The sequence below is a fragment of the Colobus angolensis genome, unplaced genomic scaffold, assembly GCF_000951035.1.
Source record: "Colobus angolensis palliatus isolate OR3802 unplaced genomic scaffold, Cang.pa_1.0 Scaffold505, whole genome shotgun sequence".
Taxonomy (NCBI): Eukaryota; Metazoa; Chordata; class Mammalia; order Primates; family Cercopithecidae; genus Colobus; species Colobus angolensis.
Genome location: NW_012118544.1, coordinates 318,757 through 332,208, shown reverse-complemented (window position 1 = coordinate 332,208; position 13,452 = coordinate 318,757). Strand labels below are relative to the sequence as shown.

The 13,452-nt window shown below is 36.6% G+C and overlaps 1 protein-coding gene across 3 annotated transcripts in view; it reads right to left on the bottom strand.

Annotated features, from left to right (window-relative positions):
* KLF8 (Kruppel-like factor 8) overlaps window positions 1-13,452 on the bottom strand; it is a 50,316-nt gene that overhangs the window by 12,886 nt on the left and 23,978 nt on the right. For 2 of the 3 annotated variants that reach the window (XM_011960120.1, XM_011960121.1), the window contains 2 exons: window positions 12,078-12,642; window positions 8,035-8,146 (listed from right to left, as the gene is read on the bottom strand). In XM_011960120.1, the coding sequence (XP_011815510.1) occupies window positions 8,035-8,146; window positions 12,078-12,642 (677 nt within the window). Of the gene's footprint in view, window positions 1-7,199; window positions 7,340-8,034; window positions 8,147-12,077; window positions 12,643-13,452 lie in introns of all 3 variants that reach the window. The other variant, XM_011960119.1, reaches the window with a different exon arrangement.

Sequence of the window (13,452 nt, the reverse complement as noted above, 5' to 3'; positions counted from 1 at the left end):
AACATGGCACATGTATACATATGTAACAAACCTGCACGTTGTGCACATGTACCTTAGAACTTAAAGTATAATAATAAAAAACAGAATAAAAAACAATGAAGCAACAAGTATAGTATCTAGAAAATAGCCTCAAAAAGGCAAATCTAAGAGTTATCAGCCTTAAAGAGCAAGTAGATAATGAGATGGGGTAGAAGCATTCAAAGGGATAATAACACAGAACTTCCCAACCGAGGGAACGATATCAATATCCAAGTACAAAAAGGATAAAGAACACCAAGCAAATTTAACCCAAAGACCACCTCAAATCATTTAATAATTAAACACCAAAAGGTCAAGGATAAAGAATGGATCCTAAAAGAAGCAAAAGAAAAGAAAGAAATAACATACACTGGAGTTCCAATACCTTTGACAAGACTTTTTAGTAGAAACCTTAAAGGCCAGTAGAGAGTGGCATGACATATTTAAGATGCTGAAGGAAAAAAAAAAAAAAACTTTTGCCCTAGAATAGCATATCTGGTGAAAATATCCTTCAAACATGAAGGAGAAACAAAGACTTTTCCAGATGAGCAAAAGCGGAGGGATTTCAGCCATACCAGACTCATCCTACAAGAAACGCTAAAGGGAGTACTTCAATCAGAAAGAAAAGGACATTAATGAGCAATAAGAAATCATCTGAAGGTACACAACTCACTGGTAATATTAAGGACAAGGGAAAACACAGAATCAGGAAGAAATCCCAAACCTGAACAGACTAATCAACAAGTAATGAGACAAAAGCCATAATTAAAATTCTCCCAGAAGGTGGAGGTTGCAGTGAGCTGAGATCATGCCACTGCACTCCAGCCTGGGCAACAGAGTGAGACTCGGTCTTGGAGGGGTGGCGGGGGCGGTGGGAAAGTCTCCCAGGAAAGAAAGCCCAGGACCTGATGGCTTCACTGTCGAATTCTAAAATATGTAAGATTAGCTCATATCAATTCTACTGAAACTATTTTGAAAAATAGAACAGGAAGAAGTACTTCCAAACTCATTCTATGAGGCCAGTATTACCCTGATACCAAAACCAGACAAAGACACATCAAAAAATGAAAACCATAGGTCAATATCACTGATGAATATTGATGTAAAAATCCTCAACAAAATTCTAGCAACGCATTAAAAAGATAATTCATCATGGCCAAATGGGATTTATCCCACAGATGTGGGGATGGTTCAGTATATGCAAATCAATTAATGTGATATATCATATCAACAGAATGAAAGATAAAAACCATATGGTCATTTCAATTGATGCTGAAAAAGTATTTGATAAAATTCAACATCTTTTCCTAATAAAAATCCTCAGAAGACTGGGTATAGGAGAAACACACTTCAACATAATAAAAATCATTAATTACTGACCCATAAGTATCATACTAGAAGGGGAAAAACTGAAATACTTTCCTCTAAGGTTGGGAACATGACAAAGATGCCCAATTTCACCTTTATTCAGCATAGTACAGGACGTCCTACCTACAGGAGTCAGATGAGAAAAGAATTAAAGATCATCCAAATTGGAAAGGAAAAAGACAAATTATCCTTGTTTGTAGAAGATATAATCTTATATCTGGAAAAACCTAAAGCCTCCAGAAAAAGAGCTATTAGAATTGACAAAAAAAAATTTAGTAAAGTTATAGGATAAAAAACTGACATACAAAGTCTAAAACATTTCTATATGCCAACGGATGAACATTCTGAAAAAGAAATCAAGAAATAATCTCATTTACAATGGCTCCAAATAAAATGAAATACCTAGGAATTAACATAAACAAGAAAATAAATGATCTCTACAATATATATTATAAAACACTGAGGATAGAAACTGAAGACAGAAACAAAAGGAAAGATATTCCATGTTCATGGGAAGAACACATTTTGTTTTTTTGTTTGTTTTCTTTTTTTGGAGGGAAAACTTTGTAATTTATTTTCAATATTAATTTTACAAGTTTTATAAAATTTGTAATTTATTAACCTTGATTGTAAAACATGGTAAGCACATCAGTAAATAAAATTGTAGGCCAATATTCCTCATGTACAAAGTTGCAAAACTATTAATAAAATACTAACAAATCAAATACAGCAACATATAAAATAAAATGTAAAACAAATGTACAATAGTTATCAAATATGTAGATATATATAATAGTATCAAAAATGTAGATATAATACAACTAATGAAAGTTGTACAACACCTTTACACTGAAAACTACAAAATTTTTCTGAGAGAAATTTTATAAGGCCTACAAAAATGAAGAGACATAATCTGTTAATAATTTTGAAGATTAAATATGGTTAAAATGGCAATTTGCTATAAATTGATAAGTAGAGAAAATATAATCCCAATCAAAATCCATATGGAGTTTTCATAGAAATCAGCAAGTTGATATTAAATGTTTGTACTACTCAAAGCAATCTACAATTTTAATGTAATCTATATCAAAATATTAATGACATTCTTCTGCATAAATGCAAAAAACAACCCTAAAATTTATATGGAACCACATAAACCCAGAATAACCAAAGCTATCTTAAGCAAAAATAATAAAACTGAGGGAATCACATTATGTGACTTTACATTATACTATAGAGGTATAGTAATCACAATAGTGTGGTGCTGGCATACAACAGACACACAGATCAGTGGAACAGAATAGAGAATCCTGAGATAAATCTATGCATTTATAGTGAACTCATTTTAGACACAGGTGCTGAGAACATACATTGGGGAATGGACTGTCTCTTCAATAAAGGGTGCTGGGAAAACTGGATATCACAGGTAAAAGAATAAACTAGAGCCCTATATCTCACCATATGCAAACGTCAAATCAAAGTGGATTAAAGGCTTCTGTCTAAGATCTGAAACTATTACAAGAAAATATTGGGGAAACTCTCCAGGACATTGGACTGGGCAAAGATTTGTTGAGCAATACCCCACAAGCATAGGCAATCAAAGCAAAAATGGACAAATGGGGTACCATAAAGTTAAAAAATCTTCTGGAAACAATCAACAAAGTGAAGAGACAACTCACAGAATGGGAGAAAATATTTGCAAACTACCCATCGGACAAGGGATTCATAACCAGAACATACAAAGAGTTCAAAAAACTCTATAGGAGAAAAATCTAATAATCCAATTTAAAAATGGGCAAAAGAGCTAAAAAGACATTTATCAAAAGAAGATAAACAGGCATATGAAAAGGTGCTTAACATCACCGATAAGCAGAGAAATGTCAATCAAAACTACAATGAGATAACACCTCACCTCAGTTAAAATGGTTTTTATCCAAACTACAAGTAATAACAAATGCTGGTGAGAATGTGGAAAAAAGGGAACCCTCATATACTGTTGGTGGGAATGTAAATTAGTACAATCACTATAGAGAACAATTTAGAGGTTTCTCAGAAAACAAAGTAGAGGTATCATAAGATCTAGTAATCTCACTGCTGGTTATATATCCAAAAGAAAGGAAATCAGTCTATCAATGAGATATTTACACCCTCATGTTTCTTGCAGCAGTATTCACAACAGCCAGAATTTGGAAGTAACTGGTGTCCATCAACAGACGAATGGATAAAGAAAATGTTGTGCATATGGGCAAAAGAGCTGAAATGACATTATCACTCACCTGTTCCTAGCCTCTAGGCAAAACAGCTAGGGCTCTGGGTCCTTCTATACAAATTCTAACACAGCAAATGTAACATAGCAGATATTTACAAGAAAGGAGGGCTTCCTCCTTGTCCAAGGTGTCTAAGTCCCAATTCTGAGCTTGGAGACCACTATGGAGAAGGAGTCTCCAAGGCAAGGGGCACACATGTAGAATGAGATCCTATCATTTGCAACAATATGGATAAAACTGGAGGTCATTATGTTAAGTGAAATAAGCCAGGCACAGAATGACAAACTTCACATGTTGTCACTTATTTGTGGTAACTAAAAATTAAAATAATTGAACTTACGTAGACAGAGGAAAAAGGATGATTACCAGAGGCAGGGAAGGATGGTGGGATGTCAGTGGGTCGGAGGGCAGTGGGGATGGTTAATGGGTACAAAAAATAGAGAGAATGAATAAGGCCTACCATTTGATAGCACAACAGCATCATTATAGTAAAAAAAATCATTTAATTGCACATTTAAAAATAACTAAAAGAGTATAATTAGATTGTTTGTAACACAAAGAATGCCCCATGCTTGAGGGGACAGATACACCCCTTTACCCTGATTTGACTATTACACATTGCATTCCTGTATCAAAATATCTCATGTAACTCAAATATATAAACCTACTATGTACCCACAAAATATGAGAATAAAATAAAAATAATTCTTCATACTGAGTAGGTTGTAAAGTGATAATATTTGTGATATATTGGGTTAAAATATGTATTATTAAAATTTTTAAAAGAAAGAAAGAAAAGAAAAGAAAACTCTATCAAGAAATTAAGTAGGGTTTTCTTATACAGATATTTGGGAGTGGACACTGCTTAAGATAGGTTTAGGGAAGAATTTTCTGGGCAGAAGACATTCAAATTGAGATCTAAAGGATAAGAAATGAGGTAAAATTAATCAGAGGCAAGATCCTATAGGGCCTTTTAGGGTACTCTATTTGGATTTCATCCAGTGTGACGGGAAGTCCTTGGAAGATTTTAAGTAGAAGATGTTATATAATCTTATTTATATTTAAACAAAACAAAACAAAAGCAAACAGATGAAAATCCTCTGGCTACTGTGTGGAGAATGAATTGTAGTGAGGAAAGAAGGCCTGTTACAATATTGCAGGGATGGGGGTACTTACACAATTGCCACGTTATTTCCTAAAGCAACTAAGCCTATTGTAAGTCAAGCAGTTGGGGCAAATTAAATGTTACTGTGAAAGGCCTTCAAGTGAGCATTCCTATGGTCACATACCCATGGCAAAGGTATGGGTCGGTCCTAAAACCTGAGTAGAATAAGAACAATTCTGAATCTAAACCAAGTGAGGTTGAGGGCAGTGACTCATGTCTGTAATCCCAACACTCTGGGAGGTCGAGGCAGGCAGATGACTTGAAGCCAGGAGTTTGAAACCAGCCTGGCCAACATGGTGAAACCCCATCTCTATTAAAAACAGAAAAATTAGCTGGGCAAGGTGGCACATGCCTGTAATCCCAGCTACTCGGGTGGCTGAGACATAAGAATCGCTTGAACCCAGGAGGCGGAAGTTGCAGTGATCTGAGATTATACCAGGCTAACCTCCAGCCTGGGTGACAGAGCAAAACTCTGTCTCAAAAAAAGAAAAAAAAAAGAAAATGTAGTGAGATTCATGTAGACATCCGTTGTCTTCATTCAACCACCAGCCATCTGGCTGTCATGATCTCTTATCAGATAAGGCATTCACCTATAACACTCAAAGCTAAGAATTGTCGATATTTTAGGGCCATTTTTTCCCTTCATATGGGAAGCTTACACCACTAGGGAGAAAAACAGTACTGAAATCTGAAAAGTAAATAAAAGTAAATTGTATCTGTTATCTCAGTTTAAGAGTCGAGAGGTGACATAGGAAAGACAGCCAGACTTTTAGTATATTATAAAGCAGTTTTCAAGAACTCCTAGAAGGTAGCCACACAATAGGTTACATTGAAATTCAATCCATAGAGTTCCAGATTAAAATAGTCAAGTGGGATCACCTAGTCCAAACCCTTCACCTTACAGTTGAGGAAACCTAAGATCAAAGAGGTAGGAAGACTTATCAGATCCCACAGCAGCTTAATTGGAGACTTGGAATATATGGAATATACATATAGTCAGCATCCATTTCCCATGGAAGAGAAGCAAACAAATATATCACTAAATAATAATAGTGTCATGGGAATGTTTGAATAATGCAGCCTAGAAATCACTCACCTGTTCCTAGCCTCTAGGCACAACAACTAGGGCTCTGGGTCCTTCTACACAAATTCTAACATAGCAAATGTAACATAGCAGATGTTTACAAGAAAGGAGGGCTTTCTCCTTGTCCAAGGTGTCTTAAGTCCCAATTCTGAGCTTGGAGACCACTATGGAGAAGGAGTCTCCAAGGCATAGGGCACACAATGATAAACAACAAACTGCATCTGGCTTCTAGGCAGGTTTCTTTGAATTCCTGGGGTTATAAAAAATTTTTGAACTAGATGCCAACATTCAAAATCAAGGACATTTCACATAATCTGGATTTTTTTTTTTTTTTGCTTTTCTTTAACAATGAAATTTACTAATACAGTCGTCCTTCAGTATCCATGGGGGATTGATTTCAGAGCCACCTACATTCTTAACCCCACCCATTGGGTGGATAATGAAATCCATGGATGCTCAAGTCCCCGATATAAAATAACATAGCATTTGCGTATGATCTATGCACATTCTCTCCTATATTTTAAGTCATCTCTAGATGTACTTATGTTACCTAATACCATGTAAACGCTATGTAAGTAGTTGTTATACTGTATTTTAAAATTTGTATTTTTTTATTGTTGTATTATTATTGTTGTTGTTTTTTAAAAAATATTTTTGATCTGTGGTTGGTTGAATCCATGGATGTGGAATCCAAGAATAATGATGGCTGACCGTAGTGAGCTGGATTTGAGTGGCAGCTCTCCTTCTTCAGATCAGGTATGTGCTGTCCAGTTTGACAGGACCACTACCAGGTCTGCTTTATTTATTTATGTGCACCTTTTTTTAAAAATGTGAACAAAGACACGTTAATGGTTAGTGGATTAAAGCCTGCTTTAATTTCAGATAGTTTAAATTGTTCTTGTGCTTTTCCATGCTTAGTAAAACTTGTGAGACCCTGGTAGTAAGGAAGGGAGTAATACCTTAATCTTTGCTTAAGTGTTGACTCCACAATTAGAAAGACCCACAGGGGCTCACTGAGAATGATGACTATTAAGACACCAGATTTAGTTTAGTGTTTTCCTAGGCCGGTTTTATAAAATTTGCCTTAGAGCAGGGACAAGAAATAGGGATAAAAACCATGAATGGAGCCTGTGCCCACGAGTATAAATGCATCAGTCTTTGTTTCAATACTTCATTCTCTGTCTCTCAGACATTTTCTCTCTCTCGCTGCCCCTCTCTTTCTCTCTCTCGTGTGTGTGTGTGTGTGTGTGTGTGTGTGTGTGTGTGTGTGTTAGGGGTGAGATGGGAGTGGGCAGACCTGTATGGATTCTGCGGTGAGCTTTCAGGTGAGAGCTTTTGGTGTACACTTTGCTGCATCCTGCAAAGTCACATTGGTGAATCCGTCTTCTCTTCAAGTCAAGCGACTCTTCTCCCTGCATTTGGGCCATTGCTGCTGGTCTGATCAAAGAAATAGAGATAAAACCAAACAGTGACTTTACAGTGAAGGCTTAAAAAAATGAATTTACATTCATTGGTGCCACCTCATATCTGCTTTTAATTTATGCAAATTTAATGCTAGGTCCCCCCAAAAAGAAATAATTGGAATAGTGAAAACAATTCTGTCAACTAGGCCATTCTGCTCAGTAGGTACAGGTCTCTCAGTAAGTGCTTAGAGAAAGCATGGGAGGTGGTAGTGTTTCCTTCAGTGGTTGTGTTCCCAAACAGTGTGAGCATTTCACTTCAATAAGTTTCATTCTCCTGCTTAAAGAAATTTTATTTTCATACAATAGTTGTTGCTAAACACAAGCCAACCACTTCCAATTAGTTCTGATATTGAAAGACAAAGCTGTTTTAAACTTACAGAGAGAAACAATACACAACTACACTTTATGGGAAATTTGAAGATTTTTCAAAAGAAAAATTGATGATTTACAGTTAGAACATAGCTCTACCATAACATGTATGTACATGCACATGTATGCACACAAACTCATATACTTTCACTGGAAAGGCAGTCTCCCTACATTTCTTGTCCTCAAATTCTTACTCTTGTGTCTGATCATTGGTTCCACCTATACATATGTGCAAATGTACACACACACACACACACACACACATACACAAAGACAGACTTGAAGACAAAAAGTACTCACTCTTGCTGTAGTCCCTGCAGACTCTGTAAGGCTGAGGATCCACTCTCAATTGTACTCTCCTCACTGTCACTTGGAATCTCCAGTGGAGACATGGAGGTGGGGTCAACTTTCACTAAAAGCAAAGAAAGGGAGCAGTGTGAGCTAAAAATATATGTGCCTCTTTAATCATTTTCAGAATTCCCAGTTTGTCCCACCTAAAGAAGTGGCAGCAAGATAGAAAAATAAAGAAAAAAACAAAGATGAAGGAAGTATATTTGCATGGAAGGAAGAGAATAACATTTTATTTTTTATTTTTTTTGCATAGCAGGGAACAGAAATGCCTTTAAAGTAAGAGTAGTATGGAGAATTCTGATACCACTAGAATGAGAGTGTCTGTAGGATATGGTCTGGGTATGATTCATCTCTATCTCCAGCTACCAGGACAGGGTCTACTGAAAAGTTAGTTTCAACGTGTGTGTGTGTTGAATTGAACTCACTGAATAGCTCCTGGATGTCCTAAAATCAAATTATAGGATTAGTCCAGATGTGAGAACATCTACTTTGGCCTTTGTGCTCTTAAACAGAAATGAGTCAATGAGATGAAACATACACCTACCACCTAGTAGGTGCTTGATACAACCTTCCTTTCCACCTATGTTGGGAGAAGCTGTCAAATATTCCTTATTATCAAACACTGATGTTTCTGAATTCTAACAAAACTCAATCAGGTGCTCAACAGTCTCCTAGATCCAGTGAAACCTTCAAAATTTCTATAGAGAAGAAACTTGGGGGTGGTGATAAGGTGGGGAACAAGTATTTGGTTAAAAGGGTTGTCCTATACTTTGCATATCATTCATTAAAAAGTTTTAAGCATGTATCTTGAGGTGTGCATGTTTGTACATGTATGTGATATACAGGTACTGGTATCCTACAATTTTGTATGCATTATAAGAAAACTAACAAAAAGTAGTACGTCATCTCACTTAAGTTAAAGTGGCTATTATCAAAAAGCAAAAGACAGTAAGTGCTGGTGAGCATGTGGAGAAAAGGGAACCCTTACGCACTGTTGATGGAAATGTAAACTAGTTATAGCCTTTACGGAAAACAGTATGGAGGTTCCTCAAAAAATTAAAATTAGAACTACTGTATGACCTGGCAATCTCCCTTCTGGGTATATATCCAAAGGAAATAAAATCATGTGCCCAAAAGATATCTGCATCCCTGTTTAGTGCAGCATTATTCACAATAGCCAAGATGTGCAACCAACCTAAAATATCTATCAACAAATGAATGAATAAAGGAAATGTGACACACACACACACACACACACACACATACACACACAATATAATATTATTCAGCTATAACAAAGAACAAAATCCTGCCATTTGTGAGAGCACAGATGAACCTGGAGGACATTATGTTAAGTGAAATATGCCAGGCACAGAAGGACAAATAGTGCATGATCTAACTCATATGTGGAATCTAAAAAATTTAATCTCATGCAAATAGAGTAGAATGGTAGTTACCAGAGGCTGGGGTGGCTAGTGGGGAGGGGAATGGGGAGATGTTGGTCAAAGGATGCATAACTATAGTTAGATAGGAGGAATACATTTCAAGAGATCTATTGCATAGCAAGGTGAGTATAGTTAATGATGATACACTTTATTTATTAAAATTGTAAAGAGAATGGATATTAAGCACTCTCACCACAAAAATGATAATAAGGTAATGCATTTGTTATTTAGCTAGATTTAACCATTCCAGAATGCATATATACTTCAAAACATCATGCTATAGATGATAAAACATACAATATTACCTGTCAATTTTTAAGGGTAAGAAAATACAAATTTTTATACGTTTTTCTTGCACTCCAATTGTTTTATATGTGCCCCCTAAAGTTTAGTAAGCCCCCCATTCTGGATACCGATGTGGTTTGGCTGTGCCCCCACCCAAATCTCAACTTGAATTGTATCTCTCAGAATTTCCACATGTTGTGGGAGGGACCCAGGGGGAGGTAATTGAATCATAAGGGCCGGTTTTCCCCTGCTATTCTCAAGATAGTGAATAAGTCTCATGAGATCTGATGGGTTTATCAGGGGTTTCTGCTATTCTTTCTTCCTTAGTTTTCTCTTGCTGCCACCATGTAAGAAGTATCTTTTGCCTCCTGCCATGATTCTGAGGCCTCCCCAGCCATGTGGAACTGCAAGTCCAATTAAACCTCTTTTTCTTCCCAGTCTGGAGTATGTCTTTATCAGCACCATGAAAACGAACTAATACAGATACCACTGGGCCAATGCCCTTAGCTTGGAACCACATTGAGCACATTTAAAATTTATTCTGTTTATTTAGAGTGGCTCTGATGGACTGATGATATTATGGAGAATATTCAAAGCTCCTTCAAACCATCCCTTGATGCTACCACTGCCTTTATCTCAGCAAACTATCACATGGGAAATTTTATTTCCTTTTTTATTTGTTTCCTTTTTTTTGGTTTGTTTGTTTGGCTCTCCTTTCGTATACGGAATGGATCTCATCTCAAAATAAGATTATGAACACTTATCATTACCACAATTAACCACTAGTCAATGATAATATTTATATTCAGAAGACCAGTGCAGTCTCAGCAACTTGATGCTTAGTAGTATATTGTTTTTCAGCCTCCTACATTTAGTATAGGGCATCAAATTTCAAAGGTAGAGACACTTTTATACTAAGCTGAAATCTGCTTCCTAGTCATTTCCACCCCTTGCCCTTTTCGATTTATGCAAAACATTATCAGCCTGCTTTAGAGGTCACATAATTTTCCTTGATCATTCCTGATTACAAACTAAAACAGATATACCTCTAGGAGGAGAACTAGTGATTGGGGGATAGTGGTGGAAGACAGACTTAATTTATTCCTTTCGGAATTCTGAACTTATTTTAAAATGGAAGATTATAGCATATGAATTCTCTCTTGGACAAATTTTCAAGTTTGTTTGTTTATCAAATTATCTGTTGCAAGACAACTAAGACAACTACTAGCACTGTGTTAAGTTCTCTGGAGGCATACATTAAAAAAATTAAGATAGAGTATTATTTTTGAGGAATTTACAATTCAGTTGTGAAAATAATGCCCAGACACTTGTGATACAGGCAAATAAATAAGTAAAATGGAAAGTGATAGATGCCAAATGAGGAAGAACACAGGGAAGATGACAATATTTCAATTACTTCTTTTGTAGAGAAGAGAAAAGGGAAAGTATTGGTAGAGACAGGAGCTAATACTGGCTAAGTATGTTTGAGATAGAAATATTGTTCTCAGCTTTTCCACCAAAGCATTCTGAAGGTGTGAAATAAACACATTATTCTGAAAAGTCCGAGGGTGGATGCCTTTAGTAAGCTTAAACTATTTTTGAAGTGTGTGGTTTATCTTAACAGGTTTTGCAAATTTTGCATTTTATAATACAAGATAATCATATTTTAAATATAAAATGCTTTAAATTATTTAATATCAAATAATATGGAAGTCCCAGGAAGTTGTTTGATATGTCACTGATAGATATGCATACCTGTTCGAGAAGCATGGTCTAATCAAGAGTCATTGTATATTCTTTTTTTTTTGAAACGGAGTCTTGCTCTGTCACCCAGGCTGGAGTGCAGTGGCGCGCTCTCGGCTCACTGCAAGCTCCACCTCCTGGGTTCATGCCATTCTCCTGCCTCAGCCTCCCGAGTAGCTGGGACTACAGGCGCCTGCCACCATGCCCGGCTAATTTTTTGTACTTTTAGTAGAGATGGGGTTTCACCATGTTAGCCAGGATGGTCTCGATCTCCTGACCTCATGATCCACCCACCTTGGCCTCCCAACGTGCTGGGATTACAGGCGTGAGCCACCATGCCCGGCCGAGTCATTGTACATTCTTAAGCATTAAAAAGACATGATAAAAACAGTACTTATGAAAGATTACTGTTGAAGCAGTGTCCAGGAATAATTGGAGGTGAAAAGAGACAGGAGATAGGATGACTCGAAAAGGGAATAGATTCAGGAAGGCCAGGAAAGGGGCAATATTGTTACTTACCTGATCCAGCATTTTTACCATCTCCTCCAATGAGTGGGACTGTAATGGCTGCAGGGCCCCCATCTGCAGGCAAAGTAGTATACACCATGGGCAGAGACTGCACTACCACTGGGATGGTCTTCAGGCCACCCATCTTATTTGGCAGACTGACTGAGGGGATAGTGTGAATGACATGTAAGATCTGCTGGCCACCAGTGCTCTGAGAGGAGGTCAGGACAGAACCTGGGGTCAGAACAGTAGGAATGTTTGCTGAAGTGCTCATGTCAGATGTTGACGTGGACACCACAAGGGTCTGGGGAGCAGACTGTGGCTTCGGGGGACGTACTGGAGCTTGTAGCATGCTAGCAGGTTGGAGAGGAGCCTTGGGCTTGTGAAAGGAGAGGTCAACTGGTTCCACTTGGGGCAGGCTGAAATCACTAGCCAAAAGTTCTTCTGGGGGCTCAATCTTGATGTCATTAAACAGTGCTGGGTTCTCCATGGGGTTGGCATCCAGGAGTGTTGGAGAAGTCATATTACTTCTGTATTCTATCTCAGAGGGATCTCTGTTCCGAACAGAACTAGTGACCTTAAACAAATAAACAAATGAGAGATACATAAGTCAGTGTTAGTACCCTGAAGAGACATGCAAGCAATGTAAAAAAGAAATCTCTATTCATTTCACATGGAAGGAATACATGGTGCTGGGAGAAATGAGGCAGGAGTAAACTAAAGAGAAAAAAGGAAGGGAAACTTTACTGAGTACCAGTAAGTACCAGGTACTGTATCAGGCAATTGTTAAAAATTATTTCATTTAACCTTCACAATAATCTTGCAAAACTATTTAAAGTCAACACTTTATGAGCATCCACTATAAGCTTAGTGGCGGCTCACATGAATAAAGTACAGCCAATAAGTACATACTAACATACTAAATATAATGATAGAATAATGTGACTAGTTTATTAATCATACCATAATAAATAATGTAACAGGCATACAAGCAAGGCGTTTTAGAAAAACAAAGGGGAATGACTCATTCTGTCTAGAAAGGGAAGGCTTCAAGGAGGAGGTGATACTTCAGATGAGTCATAGAAAATTAATAGAAATTTTCTAGGCAGATAAGATATAAGAAAGATATTCCTGTCTATAGAGCCATAACAACAGACAATATAATTACAGAATAAACTATGAAATAAACTTGCAATACAGTTAATTGTATTATATGTGAAATTGAACTCTGTAACTTTTTGATTCTGGGATTTTTTAAGAAAACTAATAAATGATCTAAATGATCATAAATGATTTAAACTAACAAATAAATTTATTAGTTTAAAAACTAACAAATAAATTTATTAGTTTAAAAACTAACAAATAAATTTATTAGTTTAAAAACTAA